This window comes from Neolamprologus multifasciatus, chromosome 4 (genome assembly GCF_963576455.1).
Source record: "Neolamprologus multifasciatus chromosome 4, fNeoMul1.2, whole genome shotgun sequence".
NCBI classification, from domain to species: domain Eukaryota; kingdom Metazoa; phylum Chordata; class Actinopteri; order Cichliformes; family Cichlidae; genus Neolamprologus; species Neolamprologus multifasciatus.
The window spans coordinates 13,709,805-13,731,759 of NC_140442.1; the positions used below are offsets into that span (position 1 = coordinate 13,709,805).

General features: G+C 40.3%; 1 protein-coding gene across 1 annotated transcript in view; it reads left to right on the forward strand.

Annotated features, from left to right (window-relative positions):
* Window positions 1-21,578, forward strand: part of LOC146520022 (E3 ubiquitin-protein ligase rnf213-alpha-like) — a 46,049-nt gene extending 24,471 nt beyond the window's left edge. The window contains exons 28-67 of the mRNA XM_085156670.1: window positions 85-3,693; window positions 3,767-3,891; window positions 4,213-4,317; window positions 4,396-4,520; window positions 4,605-4,727; window positions 4,822-4,883; window positions 5,000-5,153; window positions 5,243-5,384; window positions 5,485-5,676; window positions 10,862-10,992; window positions 11,093-11,250; window positions 11,340-11,546; window positions 11,690-11,877; window positions 11,992-12,112; window positions 12,243-12,343; window positions 12,728-12,910; window positions 13,119-13,285; window positions 13,379-13,481; window positions 13,587-13,701; window positions 13,782-13,989; window positions 14,100-14,296; window positions 14,389-14,511; window positions 14,604-14,714; window positions 14,836-15,078; window positions 15,161-15,236; window positions 15,333-15,367; window positions 15,466-15,566; window positions 15,655-15,811; window positions 15,967-16,141; window positions 16,417-16,511; window positions 16,615-16,866; window positions 18,209-18,341; window positions 18,687-18,770; window positions 18,850-19,030; window positions 19,284-19,485; window positions 19,581-19,658; window positions 19,775-19,972; window positions 20,177-20,266; window positions 20,381-20,559; window positions 20,650-21,578. Of these exons, the coding sequence (XP_085012796.1) occupies window positions 85-3,693; window positions 3,767-3,891; window positions 4,213-4,317; window positions 4,396-4,520; window positions 4,605-4,727; window positions 4,822-4,883; window positions 5,000-5,153; window positions 5,243-5,384; window positions 5,485-5,676; window positions 10,862-10,992; window positions 11,093-11,250; window positions 11,340-11,546; window positions 11,690-11,877; window positions 11,992-12,112; window positions 12,243-12,343; window positions 12,728-12,910; window positions 13,119-13,285; window positions 13,379-13,481; window positions 13,587-13,701; window positions 13,782-13,989; window positions 14,100-14,296; window positions 14,389-14,511; window positions 14,604-14,714; window positions 14,836-15,078; window positions 15,161-15,236; window positions 15,333-15,367; window positions 15,466-15,566; window positions 15,655-15,811; window positions 15,967-16,141; window positions 16,417-16,511; window positions 16,615-16,866; window positions 18,209-18,341; window positions 18,687-18,770; window positions 18,850-19,030; window positions 19,284-19,485; window positions 19,581-19,658; window positions 19,775-19,972; window positions 20,177-20,266; window positions 20,381-20,559; window positions 20,650-20,806 (9,186 nt within the window). The 3' untranslated portion in view covers window positions 20,807-21,578. The remainder of the gene's footprint in view (window positions 1-84; window positions 3,694-3,766; window positions 3,892-4,212; window positions 4,318-4,395; window positions 4,521-4,604; window positions 4,728-4,821; window positions 4,884-4,999; window positions 5,154-5,242; window positions 5,385-5,484; window positions 5,677-10,861; window positions 10,993-11,092; window positions 11,251-11,339; window positions 11,547-11,689; window positions 11,878-11,991; window positions 12,113-12,242; window positions 12,344-12,727; window positions 12,911-13,118; window positions 13,286-13,378; window positions 13,482-13,586; window positions 13,702-13,781; window positions 13,990-14,099; window positions 14,297-14,388; window positions 14,512-14,603; window positions 14,715-14,835; window positions 15,079-15,160; window positions 15,237-15,332; window positions 15,368-15,465; window positions 15,567-15,654; window positions 15,812-15,966; window positions 16,142-16,416; window positions 16,512-16,614; window positions 16,867-18,208; window positions 18,342-18,686; window positions 18,771-18,849; window positions 19,031-19,283; window positions 19,486-19,580; window positions 19,659-19,774; window positions 19,973-20,176; window positions 20,267-20,380; window positions 20,560-20,649) is intronic.
* Window positions 21,579-21,955: the final 377 nt, after the last annotated feature.

The following is a 21,955-nucleotide window of genomic DNA, read 5'->3' on the forward strand; positions in this document are numbered from 1 at the left end:
TATGAACACAAATATTCATGATTTGTTATGTGATTTCAAACTGTTCTTTACCTTGATTTGTGTTTTTCTTTTCTTCTCGTATAGACTCAAAAAATCAAAAGCTCATTCATTGATGTGTTCCCAAATATTTTCTGCCGGCCACCCAAAGAGGTACTAATGGTAGAGATGAGGAAGCAAGAAGATCCCACCATTGTGAGCAATGACGACCCACTGATGGATGATGAAGAATTCAGGAGCGAGGCTTTTCAGAGACCATACCAGTATCTCACGCGGTTTCATAACCACATTAATCTAGATGTATTCACTTATAACAAGGTTGAGGGGACACATGTTGAATGTCTTCAGATGCTTCTCATGTTTTGCGGCATAATGGATCCATCCTGGGCTGAACTAAGAAATTTTGCATGGTTTCTCAACCTTCAGCTGAAAGACTGTGAGACGTCTGTTTTTTGTGATGTCACTTTCACTGGGGACACACTAACCGGATTCAAAACCTTTGTGGTAGATTTCATGATTCTGATGGCAAAGGATTTTGCCTCTCCATCACTCAGCATTTCTGACCAGAGTCCTGGCAGGCTGGAAATCGATCTGGCTGGTGTCAGAGATGAAGACCTGGCTCCTTTTCTTATCAGGAAAAGATGGGAAACAGAACCACATCCATACATATTCTTTAATGATGACCATGTGTCCATGACCTTTATTGGTTTCCATCTTCAGCTCAATGAGCAGAACTTTGTTGATGCCATTGACCCAACCTCTAACAGGGTGATTAAAAGAAATGTCATGACAAGGGCATTGTATGAAGGTCTAAAGCTGCAAAGAGTCCCCTTCAACATTGACTTTGATCGCCTTCCAAGAGCAGAGAAAATAGAGCGAATCTGTAGTGTTCTTGGTATCCAGTGGCCTCTTGATCCAGATGAAACTTATGAGCTTACAACTGACAACATATTGAAGATGCTCGCAATCCACATGCGGTTCAGATGTGGCATCCCTGTCATTATCATGGGAGAAACAGGGTGTGGTAAAACAAGGCTCATCAAATTCCTTTGTGAACTCCGCAGGAGTGGAGTGGCCACTGAGAACATGAAACTTGTCAAGGTGCATGGAGGGACAACTTCAGAGATGATCTACACCAAAGTGAGAGAAGCAGAAGACATTGCTTCGATCAACAAACTCGACTATGGGTTCGACTCCGTTCTGTTTTTCGATGAGGCCAACACTACAGAGGCCATCAGCAGTATTAAGGAGGTCCTCTGTGATAAGACTGTAAAGGGGGAAAGTTTGACAGCCAACACTGGGTTGCAGATTATTGCTGCATGCAATCCTTACCGAAAACACACAGATGAGATGATTCAAAGGTTGGAATCTGCAGGCCTTGGGTACCGAGTTCGAGCAGAAGAGACGGATGAAAAACTTGGATCTATTCCTCTCCGCCAGTTGGTGTATAGAGTTCAAGCACTGCCACCAAGCATGATTCCCCTGGTATGGGACTTCGGGCAGTTAAATGATCACACAGAGAAAATATACATCCAGCAGATTGTACAAAGAGTTGCTGAAAAAAAAGCCATTGATGAATGTCATATCAAGTGGATCACTGATGTACTTTCATCTTCACAGAAGTACATGCGTGCGAGAAATGATGAATGCAGCTTCGTCAGCCTGAGAGATGTTGAACGTTGCATGCAAGCTTTTGTTTGGTTCTATGACAACCATGAAATGTTTTTTGCGGAGCTTAAAAAGTTTGAGAATGATAGAAATCTTGAGAAGGATGAAATGCGTCCAAAATGGCCCGAGAGCCGAGACCCTGTTCTCTGGTCTCTAGTCATGGCCATTGGAGTGTGTTACCATGCCTGTTTAGAAAATAAGGATAAATACAGGCAGAAAATCAGCAAAAGTCTTCCAGCATTATACAGTCCATCAAAGGTGATGCATGAAATCTCACTCATGCAGGATTTACTTTTGAGTGGTGTGCCAATGGGGGATACAATTGCAAGAAATAGTGCCCTGAAAGAGAACGTCTTCATGATGGTTCTCTGCATTGAACTGAGAATCCCTCTTTTCCTTGTGGGCAAACCTGGAAGTTCAAAATCTCTGTCTAAAACTTTGGTGGCAGATGCAATGCAGGGACAAGCTGCTCATTCTGACCTGTACAAAAAGCTCAAACAGATCCACTTGGTGTCCTTCCAGTGTAGCCCTCACTCAACACCAGAAGGCATCATTAATACATTTAAGCAATGTGGACGCTTTCAGGAAGGAAAAAACCTGGATGAGTATATCTCAGTTGTGGTTCTTGATGAGATTGGGCTTGCAGAGGACTCTCCAAAGATGCCACTGAAAACTCTTCATCCATTGCTGGAGGAGGGATGCATTGATGATGAGCCACTACCACACAAAAAGGTTGGATTTATTGGAATCTCCAACTGGGCGCTGGACCCTGCAAAGATGAACCGAGGCATTTTTGTGTCCCGTGGGGACCCTGACGAGAGGGAACTTATTGAAAGTGCTAAAGGAATCTGCTCCTCTGATGCAGTGGTTCTGGAGAAGGTCAGGGATTTCTTCCAACCCTTTGCAAGAGCCTACTTGAACATCTGCCGCAAACAAGGCAAAGGATTTTTTGGCTTACGTGACTACTACAGCTTGATAAAGATGATCTTTGCGGTCGCCAAGGCTTCTAAGCGAAAGCCCACACCAGAGGAAACCGTCAAAGCAGTGCTGAGAAATTTCAGTGGCAAGGATAATGTAGATCCAGTTACTGTCTTCACTACAAGACTGGGGATTGCACCAAACCTAGAGAACATCAGTACCATTGAGTTTGTAAGAGAAAACATTGAAGCAGTTGGACAGGAAGAAGAATGTCGATACCTCCTGGTGCTAACTAAAAACTATGCAGCCCTGCAGATCCTGCAGCAATCCTTCTTTTCAGAAAGTGGTCAACCAGAAATTATCTTTGGTTCCAGCTTCCCAAAAGACCAAGAGTATACCCAGATCTGTCGCAACATCAACAGAGTAAAGATATGCATGGAAACAGGACAAACGGTTGTGCTCTTAAACTTGCAGAACCTCTATGAAAGTCTCTACGATGCCCTCAACCAATACTATGTTTGCTTGGGAGGGCAGAAATATGTGGACCTTGGACTGGGAACCCATCGTGTAAAATGCAGGGTTCACAAAGACTTCCGGCTAATCGTCATTGAGGAAAGAGAAGTGGTCTACAAACAGTTCCCAATACCTCTCATTAACAGGCTGGAGAAGCACTACCTGGACATCCAGACTGTTCTGAAAACCGAGCAGAAGAGGATGGTGGAGGAACTGGAGAAGTGGGTCCAGCTTTTTGTAACTCTCAGCAGCCAACATGCAGCGGCAGCTCAGACATACAAATACAAACCCCCAGACGTATTCATTGGGTACCACTCAGACACATGTGCTTCTGTAGTTCTCCAAGTAATAGAGAACCAGAAGGACAGTTTAGAAATCTCAGATTCTGAGAGGAGAATGCTCGATGAGGCTAAACTCATACTGCTCAAATGTGCTACACCAGACTCTGTGGTGAGGTTGGACAGTACAGCCCTTCCAAAAGTGGAAAGTGAATATCTGGCCAGGATGTACTTTGAAGAGCAGAATAACAGCTGTTTGGCTGACTACATACTTGCTCACACAAGACAGGAGGCCCATTCTTGCTCCTTCTTCACAGAGGTAACTAAATTTGACAATTTTATATACACACAAACACAAAAACATACGGTCTAATTGTAATTTTACACTTCAGGTGACAACATTCTCCAGACTTTTGACTGCTTTTGACCTCGAACCATTGGAGAGGATGTTGCACAGTGTTGAGCTTCTCTCGCTCCAGCAGTTTGACACAGAGCACTCCTTCTTGAAGAAGATAAGGTTTGTTTATCTAGGGAATGTATAATTTTACTCTTTTTTTACATTCACACAATAAAGTACAATAGAAGCTGTGAAACACATGTCCTAGTAAGAACAGTGATAGACTAGTTGTAATATCTAGTAATGTAAACATATCACTAACTAATGAGACATATCCCTTTGTTACTGAATTTAAAGATTATTGTGATTGTTTTAATCTATTGGCACATTTTGACATTTACATTTTTAGAATATGTTTAGAAGCAAATATTGCATGAGAATAACTGACTATGATCTTGAGATGTGTTACAGTGTACAAACCAAGTCCTTCTCGTCTTGTAGGAACTTCCTCACAGCTGAGAATAAAAGCAGCAGCAACAGGGTCCTCATTGTCCAGAGTGATTTTGATGAAGCCAGTCTCAGCGCCAACCTCATTGCATCTGCAAAGTAGGTCCAACACTTTTTTTTGTGGGCTTTTAGCTACCATGTGGTTTGGCCATATTAACTTTTGCCGTTCATTTCCAGGTATTCATCGATTAATGAAATCAATAAGATAACCCAGGAGAACACAGGTAGAAAGGTGTTTGTGTACTTCATCACCAGACTGCCAAGAATGGAAGGAGGGACTTCTTACATTGGCTTTCATGGCGGTAAGGCTTATACAACATGGACTATATTTTTTGTTATGTCGTGTAAAGAGTGGACAATAAGCTGAGACATGTTAATATTCACAGGCCCCTGGAGATCAGTTCATATTGATGACCTGAGACGCTCTAAAGACATTGTTTCCGACATCAAAACTTTGCAAAACATGACAATCAGTCAAATGTTTGAAACAAAGGCACCTCAGGCTGAAGGTTAGTTAATGATAAATCATTTATATAAAATTATGTCCATATATATTGTTCACTTTACAGTATTGTGTATTAAATTACTAAATTTTTGTTAAAGCCATGGAGACTGATGACATGTACTCTGAGATTGAACAGCAGGAAACTGTGCAGGAGGAAAATGTAAGTCTATAAATCCCGGCATGGTCATCACATTGTTTTCTTACATGAATGACATGTTATTTTATTGGGGATTAATCTTAACACTAGATTTTAACTAGTGTGTTCTTCTTCTGCAGACCTGGGAAAGTGTTGTGGACACTACAGCGTTGCTGAGGAGCTGTGTGCAGAGTGCAGTAGCCATGCTGAGGGACCAGGTGGAAAGTGGCCTCCGCAGTACTCGGAGAGTAGAGATCCTTCTGGCACTCCTGAGTGACAATGACGAAATAACAGGTAGTAACAAAACTTTTTTCAGTACTTGTTGTTGCTTTTTTTGTTTTTTTGCTTTTGCTAATGCTAATTATTCTATCTGAATTTGTCAGGTGAATTCCTACAAGTGGTGAAGCGGCATCTTCACTCATTGTTGGTGACTCACGACGGCAACACTTTCTCATCCATCAAGAGCAACTGGGTCCTCAAGGAGGCGTCAAACATCGATGCCTTGCAAGAAGGAGGCACCTTTAGGTGAGTGGTTCGGTCTTGTGTAATATGCAGTTTAATGTACAGTATTATCCTATATTTATTTGAAAACCACTGTAAACTTTTTTTTCTCCATTCATGACAGACACACCTTATGGAAGCGTGTTCAGGCTGTGGTCGTCCCCCTCTTGGCGCATCTAGTTTCGCTCATAGACCGTGACCAAAACATGGACCTCCTGCTTGATACCCGCTGTGGTGAATCTGTTAAGAAGCTGTGGTTAGATATCTTTGGCAATGAAAAGCTGCTGGAAATCTCACATCTAACACTAGACCACACGTAAGTGTTGTTAATCCTCCTGCACTCTAGGTGAAAAAAGTTACCATTTGTGGTAACTTTGGATTTTTGATTTTCAATATATCAGTCATTTTAAAGACTAGTTGCATGAAACTTGGCCAGGATGTGCATTTTAGCATTTTTTTTTTAATTCAATGATCCCCTCTATGGTGTGGTGTATAGTAAAGGAGATAAACATAAGGCTTAACTCCTACGTTCTAATTTCCATTTTGGGCCCATTAACTCCCATTATAATCACATATTTTCGATATACTGTAATTCTGACATGTGATAATTATTTTCTCGTGAATACCTAATGGATCTAAGCCTCAGCCTTCAAAATAAAGGAAAAATAGGTTTTGGATCAAATGAGCACAATATTAGGTACAGCACCACCATAGACATTTTCAGTGGTTTTGAATGCAGGACATGGTTATCTTACCCTGCAAAATGCATGACAATAAAACATCTAACCACCATAAAATGGTATTGTGTGTGTCTGTGTGTGTGTGTGTGCATGTGTGCATGTGTGTGTGTGTGTGTGAGAGAGAGAGTGAGAGAGAGAGAGAGAGAGAGAGAGGGAGAGAGATCAAAGGCCAAAGATGGTGTGTTTATGTTTTTTTTTGAACCAGAGAGAGCCTCCTCTCTCTTATTGGATGCATGGTATAGCATGTTGATTCAGGTGCACCTTTGAAGTTTATGAGAATACTTTGCAGCCTGGTCTTAGTGGTCATTTCTGCACAGACACGATGAAGCGTGCACTCAGTTTAGAGGAGGCTGTTGCTGCAGTTTTGCACTCTTCAGAAAGTGAAAAAGATTCCACAAGCAGTGGAGATACTTCTGAAAGTGAAGAAGAATTTTTGCCAGGCACTGAGGAGATTTGCAGCTCGTCTGAGGAGGAGGAGGAGGAGGAGGAGGAGGAAGAAGAGCAGGAGGAAGAGACAAGACAGGAGGATGACCAGTGGAGATCTAAAAATGGTAAAATCATGTGGCAACCCACACACGAAGAGGTCCTTCCATTTTTTCCTCCTCCAATTTTACCCCCAGGACCAACGCATTATGCCATTCGTAGGATCACCAGCCCTGTGAGCAGTTTTAATCTTTTTTTTGCTGAGGACATTATGGAGTTAATCCGGCATTTCACCAACTTGCAAGGAAACAGGTCAGTTAAAGATTGGAAGGACACAGATGAGGAGGAGCTGCGAGCGTACATGGGGCTTGTGATCCTGGCTGGCCTGTACAGGTCCCAACATGAGTCGACAAGAAGCCTGTGGGATGGGGAGACAGGGCGTCTTCTGTTTCCTGCCACCATGCCAAAAAAAAGATTTGAGCAAATTAATCGGGCAGTGAGGTTTGACGATCGTCTCTCCCGGCCAGGTCGCTACAGGGGGGACAAGCTGAGTCCAATAAAGGATTTATGGAGCAAATGGAGCGACCGCCTCCCCAAATTTTTCAACCCAGGGAGGGATATCTGTGTCGATGAACAGCTGGTCTCTTTTAAGGGCCGCTGTTCATTTAAGCAGTATATGCCCTCCAAACCGGCTAAATATGGGTTGAAGATCTGGGCCCTCTGCGATGTGCAGACCTCCTATGCCTGGAGGCTTCAAGTCTACACGGGAAAGTCTGCATTCGCGAACAGAGAGATGAACCAAGGCATGCGGGTGGTGCTGGAGTTAACAGAGGGGCTGCAGGGCCACACAGTCACCACAGACAATTTCTTTGCATCATTTCCTCTTGCAGAGGAATTGAGGAAGAGGAGGATGGCCCTGGTGGGCACGCTACGGTTGAATAAACCTGAGCTGCCCCCACAGCTTCTGAACATTCGAGACAGAGACGTTCAGTCGTCTGTCTTTGCATTTAGCCACAACAAGGCTGTCGTATCTTACGTCCCCAAAAAAAGGAAAAATGTTGTTGTGCTGAGCACCAGACACCGTGAGCCAAAAGTCCAGGACTTTGGGAAAAGAAAGCCCCACATCATCCTGGATTACAATAAATGCAAAGGGGCTGTAGATCATCTGGACCAGGTAAGCATAAGTAATTTATTTGCCAAATTGTTTACTGTTTCTCATTGTTATAACTGATAAAGTCAGATAATGTGATTATGATAGTTTTGATATGAGATGATAGTTTTAGACTATGATAGTTTTGATAGTTACAGAAAGGAGGGGGGGGTTGTCTAGTTTGTCTCTTGCTTATGGCTGTATAAATCTATTCGTGTCATCTGATAATTTCTTTTTGTTTTGCAGGTTTGTGGCACCTACTCCTGTCGTCGGATGACACGTAGGTGGCCCATGTGTCTGTTCTACCACATGATCGATGTCAGCCTCTATAATGCTTTCATCCTATTCACCGCTGTCGACCCTGAGTGGAACAGAGGAAAGTGGCACTTGCGGCGTCTGTTCATAGAGCAGGTTGGAAGAGCTCTTATTGCCCCCACCATGAAGAAGAGAACCTACCTGCCCAGAACACCATTTGCTGCCAGCCTGGTCTTACAGGCCCAGGGCAAAGAGGAGGAGCAGCAGGAGGAGGAGGAGGAGGAGGAGGAGCAGCAGCAGGAGCAGCAGCAGGAGCAGCAGCAGCAGCAGCAGCAGCAGCAGCAGCAGCAGCAGCGTCCCACAATAAGAAACCAGTGCGCATCATGCAAACGGCGCAGAAGAATCCAAACGACCTGCTGCAAGTGTGGTGCCCCAGTTTGCAAAGAACATTGGAAAATACTTTGTAGTTCCTGTTATAAGATGTAAATTACATCTTTGTTCAGTTTTTTGTTTTGTTTGTTTAGCTCAGTTCAGTTTGTGTTTGCTATAAATTTACATCTGTGTTCAGTTTGTTGTTTTGTTTGTTCAGCTCAGTTCAGTTTGTTTTTGCAATAAATTTTCATTGTTCCAAAAATAATAATGCATCCAAATCAATGCTGTTATGAATTATTTATCCATTCAAGGCTGTAATAACCTCATGCCAAATATTTCCATTTGCAACTAATCTTTTGAAAATATTGCATATTATGGTTTTTTCAACCCCAAAAAACAGTTTTTTTTATGACAATAAAGCCATAAAAACCTAAAAAATATTAAAAAAATTATGAAAAATTTTATATCTGTGGTTAGGTCTGGAGTTGTTTAAAAGATCTGATGTGAAAAAAAATGAAAAAAAAATTCATAAATGATATTGCTATATCACCTTTTGGATGGGGACCATTTTGGGTAACGAGGGACATAGGAGGGTGTAAATTGTAAAAGCTCTTATTGCTCCAAAAATAATAATGCATCCAAATCAATGCAGTTATGAATTATTTACCCATTCAAGGCTGTAATAACCTCATGCCAAATATTTCCATTTGCAACTAATTTTTTGAAAATATTGCATATTATGTTTTTTTTAACCCCAAAAAACAGTTTTTTTTATGACAATAAAGCCATAAAAACCTAAAAAATATTAAAAAAATTATGAAAAACTTTATATCTGTGGTTAGGTCTGGAGTTGTTTAAAAGATCTGATGTGAAAAAAAATGAAAAAAAAATTCATAAATGATATTGCTATATCACCTTTTGGATCGGGACCATTTTGGGTAACGAGGGACATAGGAGGGTGTAAATTGTAAAAGCTCTTATTGCTCCAAAAATAATAATGCATCCAAATCAATGCAGTTATGAATTATTTACCCATTCAAGGCTGTAATAACCTCATGCCAAATATTTCCATTTGCAACTAATTTTTTGAAAATATTGCATATTATGTTTTTTTTAACCCCAAAAAACAGGTTTTTTTATGACAATAAAGCCATAAAAACCTAAAAAATATTAAAAAAATTATGAAAAACTTTATATCTGTGGTTAGGTCTGGAGTTGTTTAAAAGATCTGATGTGAAAAAAAATGAAAAAAAAATTCATAAATGATATTGCTATATCACCTTTTGGATCGGGACCATTTTGGGTAACGAGGGACATAGGAGGGTGTAAATTGTAAAAGCTCTTATTGCTCCAAAAATAATAATGCATCCAAATCAATGCAGTTATGAATTATTTACCCATTCAAGGCTGTAATAACCTCATGCCAAATATTTCCATTTGCAACTAATTTTTTGAAAATATTGCATATTATGTTTTTTTTAACCCCAAAAAACAGGTTTTTTTATGACAATAAAGCCATAAAAACCTAAAAAATATTAAAAAAATTATGAAAAACTTTATATCTGTGGTTAGGTCTGGAGTTGTTTAAAAGATCTGATGTGAAAAAAAATGAAAAAAAAATTCATAAATGATATTGCTATATCACCTTTTGGATCGGGACCATTTTGGGTAACGAGGGACATAGGAGGGTGTAAATTGTAAAAGCTCTTATTGCTCCAAAAATAATAATGCATCCAAATCAATGCTGTTATGAATTATTTACCCATTCAAGGCTGTAATAACCTCATGCCAAATATTTCCATTTGCAACTAATTTTTTGAAAATATTGCATATTATGTTTTTTTTAACCCCAAAAAACAGGTTTTTTTATGACAATAAAGCCATAAAAACCTAAAAAATATTTAAAAAATTATGAAAAACTTTATATCTGTGGTTAGGTCTGGAGTTGTTTAAAAGATCTGATGTGAAAAAAAATGAAAAAAAAATTCATAAATGATATTGCTATATCACCTTTTGGATCGGGACCATTTTGGGTAACGAGGGACATAGGAGGGTGTAAATTGTAAAAGCTCTTATTGCTCCAAAAATAATAATGCATCCAAATCAATGTTGTTATGAATTATTTACCCATTCAAGGCTGTAATAACCTCATGCCAAATATTTCCATTTGCAACTAATTTTTTGAAAATATTGCATATTATGGTTTTTTCCCCCCCAAAAAACAGGGGTTTTTATGACAATAAAGCCATAAAAACCTAAAAAATATTAAAAAAATTATGAAAACCTTTATGTGTGTGGTTAGGTCTGGAGTTGTTTAAAAGATCTGATGTAAAAAAAAATGAAAAAAAAATTCATAAATGATATTGCTATATCACCTTTTGGATGGGGACCATTTTGGGTAACGAGGGACATAGGAGGGTGTAAATTTTGAAGGGTACACAAGGGTTAATAATGTAATTACTGTGCATGTAATAATGTGTAATAATAGTTTTGTTTAAAAAAGTACATTCTTGTACTTAAAGATGTCTGATGTTCACTTTGCTTTTTTAAACTGCTTACAGTTCTGAGACGAGAACCATCCTTGTACAGCACTACATTGCTCAAGATAAGAACATGAGCTGCAGCATGCCATTCAGCTGGAGGATTAAGGACTACCTGGAAGAGCTCTGGGTTCATGCACTTCAACATGAAGGTAGTGGTTTGTTTTAGCCACTATATAATTTATATAGTGATGTTGTGTTTTTGGTTTGTTAGTTTGTTTTGTTTTTACATTAAATGCATATGTCTTCCAGGGCAAACTCAGAAAGAGTTTGTTAAGTTCTTTTGGAAGACACCGCTCGGCCGCTACATAGCGAAAGCAGACCCAGAGATACAGGTTGAGTTTTTCCAGCGCTACCTTCAGGATTTCATCTCCATGACAATGAATGTCACTTCTCGGGAAGATCTTCAGGTTTTTTGTTTTGTTTTTATTTTGTTTTTCATTTGATGTTGGCGAGATTGTGTGTGACAGTATATACTAATGCATGTTTATTTTTCTAGCTCCTGTGTGGTGCTTTGAATTCTTGTGTTAACGAACTGCGGTTGCAGCTCAGTGACACTGAAGCGGTGACGTCTCTTCCGTGGGTCCATGCTGCATATCATGAGTTCAAAAACCGGCTCCAGAACCTCTGCAGAGTGATGTGCATTGTACCTCAGTTGACCCAAAAACTCCTGATGAATCCTAATGCCAGTGACGGGTTTGAACTGGTAATCCTTATTTACATAGTGTTTTTATTTTCTGTTTCTTTGAAGGATTTTTAATTTCTCATCAACAGTCTTCTATTTTTTTTTTAAATTTTGTTTTGGGTTTTGTAATTATTTCTTTTTGGTTTTGTTCTCCTGTCTCCAAGGTACTCGATGTGTATGCTGGGTTTGCGTGTGTGGAGTACCTGGAGCCCATAGACTTGAACACAGATGCCCGAAGACAAGCCTGGCTCAGGCAGGTGAAAAAAATCCAGGTTGCTATTGAGTTAATCTGCTCAGAGGACAGCGTGAGACATTATGGAGAGAGAAGCAAGATAATCGCCAAGAGAGTCCAGTAAGTAAAGCTTAAGGAAAAAATGTCCAAATCATCACAAGTCTGAGGTTTTTAGTTTGTCTTTAGGTAACCACTTGAGCTGCATTGAAAGGTTATTTGTTTTATGTCTTTTAGAGCTGGATGGAATCGGATATTTTCTCTGTCTCTGTTTGTGGAGCACATGTTACTGGGAATAGAGGAGCTGGAGAAGAAACTGTCTCCTTTAGTTTTGGAGAACACTGGGCGGCTTGGCCAGGTGCGTCTGGGTTTTTTGTATTAAATTTTTTTTTAACAGTACAGATAATTACCATAAAGCGTTCTTCACGATAACCACAATCTTTTCTTCACCCATAATAAACATGTATTGCCTCTGCTCTCCCTTCAAGATACTGGAAAAAAACTCAGACCTCAAAACTCAGGAGACGTTCGAGGCAGTAATTCGTGTTCTCAAAATCTGCAAAGATGGAGCCATCGAACGCATCTTCAGGTAAACATCGATTTTTATACATGTTGCGTGTTAACAGAATCTCTCATCCAGTACTTCAGCGCTTCTGGGCACATTTAGCATTGTATTTGGTTGCTTTAAGAAGGCTGTAGAAGGTACGAATGAACTGAAATCAAAGTTTAATGGCCAAAAATTAGCATTTTTTTTTCTTGCTGGGAGCTAAGATACTATTTTTAACAATTTATTGTTATATTGATCTATTTTAGCATCTAGGGGCTTAGAATATAGAAGGAAGCACTGCAGGAGGAGGGCTGTCTAATTTCAGTTTCATATCATAGCTTTAAATAGTAATATTTCACTACCGAACATCAGAATTTATAATTGTTTGTAAATGTTATAATTGTTTTTTGTTTTTTTTCCCCCCAGGTTTGGTCTTACACTGTGCCCAGTGTGTATGGGAGACCCCCAGGACCCGCTCTGCCTGCCATGTGAACACATCTACTGTGTAGCCTGTATCAAAATGTGGTTGGTGCCCGGACAGATGTACTGTCCTCTCTGCATGCAGCCAGTTAACGATGACTTCCCCTTGGTTCCCTCAGATGATATAAGGTTGGTAACTATATGTGAATAAGGCCAACCTCCCATGTGTAATGAACAAAGATATCATTCAATTCTTCCCACACAATACAAACTTTTTCGATCTGCCTTTTGCTGCTGTTTAGTTATGTTGCGTTTAAGTACCTTGTTTTTGATTAGATTTGTTTTGTGATGTGCTTTAAGACATCTGTGTGACTTTTGTAAATCTTCTTTCATGTAGGATTCCCATCAAACAACACGCCCAGTTCAGGAACAAGTGCAATGCTTTCTTCATAGACCTGGTGTCGACTGTGTGTTTCAAGGACAACTCTCCACCCTGCTCAGCTGTCATTCTTCATTTGCTGTCATTTCTCATGGTGGAGCCCAGCGCTGTCCCAATTCTGAGAGGTACTCTATTACTTTCTTTCCACCATATATGTGAAACACATCCATGTGCAACTATATGTTTTGTTAGTTCTAAATAGATTTATGTATTTTTAGGCAATAAGCAGATTTTGACAAAGGCGCTTTCTCCGTTTGACGACTCTGTGGATAAAAATCCGGTGGTGCGGTCAGTAGTGCTCAAACTTCTTCTGAAGTACAGGTGAGGTCCCTTTTTTTCCTCCCTTTTTTTGGTTATTGCATGAGGTCTTATTATGTCTGCGCAGTGTAGTTTCTAATTTGTGTTTAACCTTGACTGTTTTTGAAGCTTTGATGATGTTAAAAAGTACCTGCAGCAGCATCTGACAGCAGTTGAGCGGAGCAACATCTTGGAGGAAATGGATAAAACTGAGCTCTACACCATGTACATTAACTGCTTGGAGGTATGCGCTAACACACAAGCTGCATGTGGATTTGATTGTGGATTTTATTAAAATGCCTTTTTAAATGTTTATTTTTCTAGGATTCCATGTTTGAAAGGATGCAGTTCAGGTCCACTGCAGACCAGCAGGCATGTCTGCAGGATGAAAGCGCCTTCTTGACTGATTTCTTGCAGTCTCATGATCAGCTTTCTGAAACGGCTACTGTAGAGTACCTGCAGCAGGTGGCCAGAGTGCGTATGGACCTGGATATGGCAGTGAGCATGTTTGTGGAAAAACTGAGAGCTCCAGGTGTGTATTTTTAATGAGTTACACACTCTTATTGTGTGTCATACTTCTGCCATGTGTCAGGAATGTTCTCCTTTTTACAAACACATTACTTTGATTTTATTTGATACCAGGATCCCGAGAAGTTGGCCAGAATGGAAGCACAGCTTTCCTGACCAGTGTCATAGACTTGTGTAAGCGGAGTGGAAATGACTGGTATCGGGTCTATTTGATCCGTAAGACGTGCAGTCAGTTTGGAGTAGAGTTTGTCAAGAAGCTCCTCAAATCGGATCAAATGAGTTGGATCTTTCCAAAGGAAATTCAGCAAAAGGTTCACTTAGCAACTGTTTGATTTTCAGCTTATAAAGAAGATGAACTCAAAGTTTTATTCAAAATAATTCATTTTCATTTCACTCTACCCAGGATGAAGAAGTCACACCAATAGATCAGTATCTCGTGTGTGGGGACGATTACAAGACCATCAGAAATGCTGTTGCAAAAGTAGTTATGGAAGCCAAACTGGATGGATTGGATGAGGCTTGCGAGGTAATGTTGCATCGTTTTCTTGGTGGAAATTCAGAATCAGGAATCTAAATTTGTGTGCATAATGGTGTGGGTCTTTTGCTTTGTCTTTATAGCAGTGCAAATGCCCACCACAGTGGAAAACAGTTTATCTTCTCCTGGCATTGTATCGAGAAGTCACCACTCTCTACAGAGAAACCAATGCGAGCTTCCATCCCAAGCCTGAAGTAGGTTTTCTAATTTAGTTACCCTAAATAAAATAACATCATCTTATCTTATTTTAAGTTATAGTTTTCAGTTTGTCTTCATTCAGTATTTAAGTATTTGTGTGTATATTTTTACCAATAGCAAGTCGAGGCCCTGATGAGCTACATCGAGAAATCAAAATTCCTTCCCAGCCCGCAGGTGAAGGCCTTTGCCCTGTCTCTGGTAACCAACCAGATCGGGCCCTTGGCTCTTCGCTGCGGGGTCTCTGGTGCCCAGTGTGTGTCGGTGGACTTGGCTGTTCACTTAGCTGCTGTCTTGCTCTGTGGAAACCAAGGGATCTTAGCTCCACTGAAACAGCTAGCTATGACACCTGCAAACATGCAGGTATGTGTAATAGCTGTTATAAGTGATCAAAACCTGGGTATATTTTTAAAAATAAATATATGGAATGCATCTGTTGGTACAGGCGGCTTTCTTGCCCACCATGCCGGAGGACATGTTAGCAGTGGCTCAACAAGCTATGGGTCACTTGCAGTGGTATCGTAAGTATTATTAAAAAGACAAAAAAACCTCTAATGTGATGATATGAGGTGATGTGTTAAACACCTTTGTCATATTGTTTTATACTTTTAACACAGACTGTCCAAATGGTCACCCCTGCACCATTGGTGAGGTATGTTAGCTTCAGTTGGATTCATAATCCATTTTTAAAAAGTCACTTTCTGTTGGTATTCTTCTCATATTTATTTGAAACTCTTTCTATTCCTCTAGTGTGGCCAGCCTATGCAAACAAGTCATTGTGTAGACTGTGGTGCAGTGATTGGAGGGAATAACCACGCACCTGTGCAAGGATTTCATATTGTGCAAGTCCAGTAAGTGTCCTACAGAATTCAAGTGGAAAGAGGAAAGGAAAAAATAAACATATTCATCAGTATTTATTTGTTTATTGTCTTCTGACAGGGGTGACCGCACTCAAACAGGCCACGTCCTCGGCGACCCCGGACGTAGAGACAATCCAGACATGCTGGACACCAAGAGCATTTCTCCCGTTCCCTTTACCATCATTCGCATGCTCACTCACATGGCCATGCTGCTTGGTTCCTGGAGCCAAACACAGGTAACACAAACAGAACTGAGTTTTTGAAAGTGCTGTTTTTCAGCAACCACAAATTATCCAAGTAATCTCCATCAAGATAATGTTAAAAGCCTGTTTATAATCCACTGTTTGTAGTAAGAAAGGTGGAGAGTCATCCGCTTTTGTTTTCCTTCTAGTCTATTTCTGCCATTATCAAACCTCAAGTCCAAGACGCAGGACAGTTTCTACTCGCTCATCTGAGAAAGGACATGAAACACCTCATCAGAAGTCTGGGTAAGGGGACAGACGACACAATCAGCACCGTTCACCTGGTCATCAACAGCCTCCTGGAGACACACCAGCAGCAAAGATGTAAGTAAAAGCTACACTAATACTGCAGCTCTCTACAAATATAAGATACCAGTGAAGTCCTGTGTGAATAATTACGGAAGCATCTTGATAACAAGGCTCAAACAATCCGATTGGACTTTGAATAGTTGTCCAGTATAGTCCAGCATAGAAGAGAGGCCACAAATTTGAGTTTTTAAGTCAATATATGGATTTCTGGCTTAAAGATATCTATATATTTGTAAAGACTGAGAATAGTCATAGTAAAAGATTTTTTAATAGTCTTGATCTCCTTTCAGGGCCTGTTCAGTATGACAATCTTCTCTCGACCAAAGAAGCACGAAACGGCTGGGAAATTGAAATGAGCGCTGCCATTATCACACCACATCTGAAGGTACTCAAAGTTTTACTCCTTTTTTTCCCAGAACAGTACAACTTGCCTCATATGTTTATACAAGATCTATGCATAACATAACATGTCACCTGCTCTTCCACAGCACTTGGATAGACAGCTAATGGAAGTGAACACATTTATCCGGGCTGACTCTCGTATCTCTGCCAGTCCAATCATGAAGCTAATTTTTGGAGATCCTCAGCTCTTCTTGGCTTCACTTCCTCCAAAATCTCTGATCCATGTTTCTGCCGTGTGGAGCTGCCGGGAGAAAGTGTCTCTGCTGAGCCTCACCCACATCGTGGAGCAAAATGATGGCAAAGACACCTTGCCGGTCCTCTGGAGATTCCTCCATAGGGTGAGAAAATTACAACATCAAATGCATTTGTAATGTTGAAGAAAGGAAAAAAAAATCTGTCGGTGATCCTCCTACATTGTGTCATCGACTGCATTGGGTTTAATCTAGTGATGTGCGGATCGATCCTGAAATATCGATTCCTCCGATACCAATCATTTATGTTCTAGAATCGATTCTCACATTAAAATATCGATATTTTAGTAATTTAGAGTAAATTTGTAGTTTATCATTAACAGGAACACAGTGGAAAGAAACTATAACATTTGGATTGTCTACATTCAAAGGAACTACTTCCTCTTCCGCCTTTCATAGTCATGTGCGAAATACGGCTGTATAAATGTCTCGCAGCCCCACTCACAACAATGGCTGAGCGTAACTGGAGTCATGTGCGGACTTATTTTACCTCCACAAACAGCTGAGACGTGGTTTGCGATACATGTGGCAAAAGAGTGCTCCAAGAGTGAGGTGTTGTGGCCATACTAGGGAGACATTCAAAAAGGCTGTTGGAGGGGGGGGAGATAAATACATTTTACAGGGTTTATTTATTGGATAAAATACGTTAAATGTCACCGTTATTATTGGCCGGCCCGGAAACAGCGGGGGTGTCCAAATTCAGAGGCTGCTTCCACCTGAGGACCCGGTCTCGGGAGGGTTGGCATGTATGGTTGTGGCAACATCACCAACCTTATCAAACACCTCAGAGCAAATCATATCACAGAATATGACGAGCGTATGTTGAGACGAACTGAAGAGGAGGAGAGGGACAGGTGACGTCTCTCACGGAGTCCTTTAGTGCTGCAGGCAGGCAAGATGTTCAAATAGCGCACAACTTCAGTTTCTTTTATTTCTATATGATGAACTCTGCATTATTAAGTGATAAGAACAAGTAATCTGATGTCCTATAATCATTGTGACGCTAGAATTTGAAATGCAATAAATAAAATAAGTTTTTGTACAAAGTATCGGTATCGGATCAGTATCGTCGATACCACCCTGAATATTACTTGGTATCGGATCGGAAAGAAAATCAGTGGTATCGCACATCACTAGTTTAATCTGTTTCAGAGCTTTTAATCCATATCCGTCAGTATAGTTTCTGTACTTTTTGTAAGTGCGTTATTTTTTTGTTTTGTTTCCATGGATCCTGTATTTATTTTCTTTTTTTCTTTTTTTGCCAAAAAAAGGCTATATTGAAAAAATAACATATATAACATATACAAATAAGCAGCTCTTACAAGACAAAGTTCAACCACAGTTTCCCAAAGAGTACGTAACAGGAATTTATCTGAAAACACTACTACTATCATTATTATTATTAATATTACTGATGATTTAATTTTAGGAAGCAGAAATCCGACTGGTGAAGCACCTTCCTGAAATCCTGGCACTCCAGAGGGATCTAGTGAAGAAGTTTCTGAACATCGCTGAGCTAACGGAAGGCAGCATCGCTGAATTTCTCCGCAATCAGAAAGCAGGTATTGACTTAACTGTCTACATCAGTGCTTCTCAGCCTTTTCAACTACGTGACTCATGCACAAGAGATACAAAGTTCCATGCAACTCCTAATTACCTCTGTTCTCGGAAATGTCATTGTTAAATAGCTGGCAGAATGCAATTTAAGAACCTGCCTGCCAAGGAGTGAGTTGTTTTAACCTGGACGGAGACAATGATTGATTATTCATAAAGAGGAAAATCTCTTCCACACGTGAACGCCGCTGATGTTGATGTTCTAATTTTCTGTACTGTGTGAACTGCGGGTCTCCTGCGCGGCTGACATCTTTACACTAGGGATTAATTATTTGATTTCTTCTTGTATGCAGTTTCGCTCAAAACCTGGTACGAAAAACACATCAGAATCTTCCTGGCAACCTGGAATCAGCTCAGAGTATCGCTGGCAACCAATGGTAAGCAACCAGCAGTACTGTTACACCAGCGCTGACCTGTCCAACGTCTCGTTCTAACGTCATTTTAAAATGTTTTCAGGTGAGATTAAGATCCCGGCTGAGTTCTGCCAGAATGACCTGGACCTCAACAGTGACTTCAGGGTGCTGTTGCCACGGCGACACGGCCCAGGCCTGTGCTCTACAGCTCTTGTCAGCTACCTAATTGCGCTGCACAATGACATTATATACTGTGTGGACAAGCACACTGGAGAGGAGACCAGGTGGGGGCGCTCATGCCACATTTTTCTCACTTGCTTATGCGTTGGCTTTCAGGGGACTGTGTCTGAAGTTGTTCTACACTTCATATGGCATGTTTGCAAAAATTATAAGATGTATATATGGATTAAAATAAAATTATGATATCTCAATTATAGCTGGAAAGAGCTGAAGACTGAAAAGAGTGTCAGAGTAGTAGAATCCCAAAATATAGAGACACTGTCTCCTGGGTAAACTTTCTATTTATTCCTCTCTCAGCTACAAAGTAAGCCCTGCAGATCTGACTGACCTGCATGTGATTCGTTACGAGCTGGAGAGGGATGTGATGCCGCTGGTTCTGTCCAACACCCAGTACAGCATCGAGCGGGGCCAGGAGACCCTTCACGAGTATGACTTGCCTAAGATCGAGCAGCAGATCATCTCACGCTTCCTGCTGGGCAAGCCTCTCATCACTCTCAATGTGAGCCAATGAGAATCAGGAGCAAAGCAGCTTTGCTGACAATTCAAAGCACAGTTTGTTAAGGCACAGTTTCCCCCTTTGTTCTTCATCCACAGGGCCTTCCTACACTAGTGAATAGACACGATCGCAACTACGATATTATCCTCAAGGTCATAAAAGAAAAAGTCAAACAAGTAAGTTGTGATAGGTAGTAACATGCTGGGATTAAGCATTTATTTATCAGAGATTACAAATTGTGTATACTGTACATGCTTCTGATGATAACAGCCATTATGATGTATGCCAACAGGAGCCTCTTCAGACTCTCACTCTCTTTGCTGTGGCTGGAGAGCTCCACTCCTACAGTGAGGTGTGTGACGCTTTGTCAATGCTGGAAGTGGCCCTTGGTTTCCTTGCAATGACTGGGGGAGAGCCTCATATGCAGCTGTCCTCCTACCTGGAGGAGGTGCTGCAGATGGGAAACCAGATGGCTCAGCACATCCTCAAGGTTGGCCTATCTGAGACTATTTTATACTGTTGCTCTTTCTTTCTGACTACTATGCGGATACTGTTTATACAGAACAGAAATGTGCCAAGTGTGCTTTAAGAAACTTAATTTTGTTGCTAGTTAGGAGCATTGAGTTTAAGATCTGGCAAGATCTTAATTACTTTATGTTCTCTATGCCTCACGTTCACATTGTTTTGCCCACAGGCCTTTGGCATGTGTTGCCTTAAACACTGTGTGGCACTGTGGCAGCTGCTGGCCTCACTTAAATCAGAAAACATGCTGCGCCTCAAGAGGGTAAGCATCACAGACACAGAGGTGTATTATTCTATGCATAGATGTGATCTAGTACAGAGGTCTCAATAGTTATTATTATCAATATGCCTATACATGTTTTTTTGTGTTCATCAGGATCCGTTTGTAGGAGTTTCAGAGAAGTACAAACAGGCCCTGGGTGAGGACGAGCACAGGCTGCTCATTGGTTTCTTCTCTAAAAACAGCGCTGACACTTTCCTCCTGGAGATGCACGAGTTCCTGGTGCTGTTCCTCAAAAAGCCAAATGCAACTGATACCTTCAAGCCTGGCTGGGGGTAAAAATTCATGTTTATTCATTGTGTTGTCATATGCATTACTCTAGCAGTGGCAGATTTGATTCAAATTGCTTGTTTCATCTTTTAAAGCTTGAAAGACACGCTGGTGTCTTACATGGAGCGCAAAGACATGGACATTCCCGGCGATGTGGAAGAGCTCTTCCCAGAAGAGATCCTCCTGTCCCATTACGTCGAAGCATGGAAGTTTATCGTAGCCTTCAAGCAGGAGCGCGGACAGAGACAATGAGAACAAGATTTAAGCTTTATTCCTTTTTTTCATTCTGTATGCGATGTCATGAAAATCCCTCAGATCATGTTTACATCTTGAAATGACAGTATTCATTTGTCATGTAATTACACGTATACAGAGAAGACGTGCCTTTGACAGAGCACTAGCTTCATAGAATAAGACACATTTTACAGCTTGTCTATATGATAATGTGAGCTTTTTTTCACTTAATGATCTCTTCTTGGATTGTATCACTTTCTATTTTCTTTGATGTTATCTCTGCAGCTGCAGTTTAAGTCTGCTTACTTGCACTTTACATTTAATGTGAATTTAAAAAAAAGTTAATTTACTCAGGTGAAAAAAAATGGATTAAATTGAGGAAGGTAAAATCAGACTTATCTAAATCACTTTTTCAGGAACAAGCTGACTTTTTTACTGAAGTCATCAGTCACATTTTGTCATTTAATTTTCTGGGTTTCTTTTGTAACGTTTGCTTCCTATACAGAACATCTACTTGCCCTTCTTTCACTTTAAGCTTGTCATTGTGATGTCAACTTTTTCCATTCATTTTCTTCGAGTTGTTATTACTAATTAGTATATTTACTGAGTTCAATTCCCTTTTCCTATTGTTTCCATTCTCCTCTTAGTAATTTTTGTATGTGGGATCTGTAATATAAACAGCTTCCAGCAAACCTTTAATGATGCCTACATTTGATTTTTATGTTTCTTTTGTTTACACAGAGGTTGTAGGCCAAAAACATACACGTGTCAAATATAACCTCCTTTTCAACACACTGTCTCAGTTCTTACTCACTCTAGCTTCCTAACTCGTTTTGTTATTTGTTACACAGTACTGTGCAGACGTTTTGAGCCACCCTTCAACTCTTTTTGTTTTGCTTGGAAATGAGAAATGGCTACAATTTAATGAAATATGTGCAAAAATACATGGAAATACAGCATATAAGGGAAAAAAAATCAGATTTTGTACAAGCTTGAATGTCAATATTTGGTATGACCAGTTTTATTCTTCAGCACAGCCTGAACTCTCGTAGGTAAGCTTTCTTGTAATTTCTTTAATTAGTCTACAAGAATAGTTTTCAGGCTTTTTGAAGTATATTTAAAGCTCGTTTTTGGATGTTGTTCGCCTTTTGTTCTCTATCACTTGCT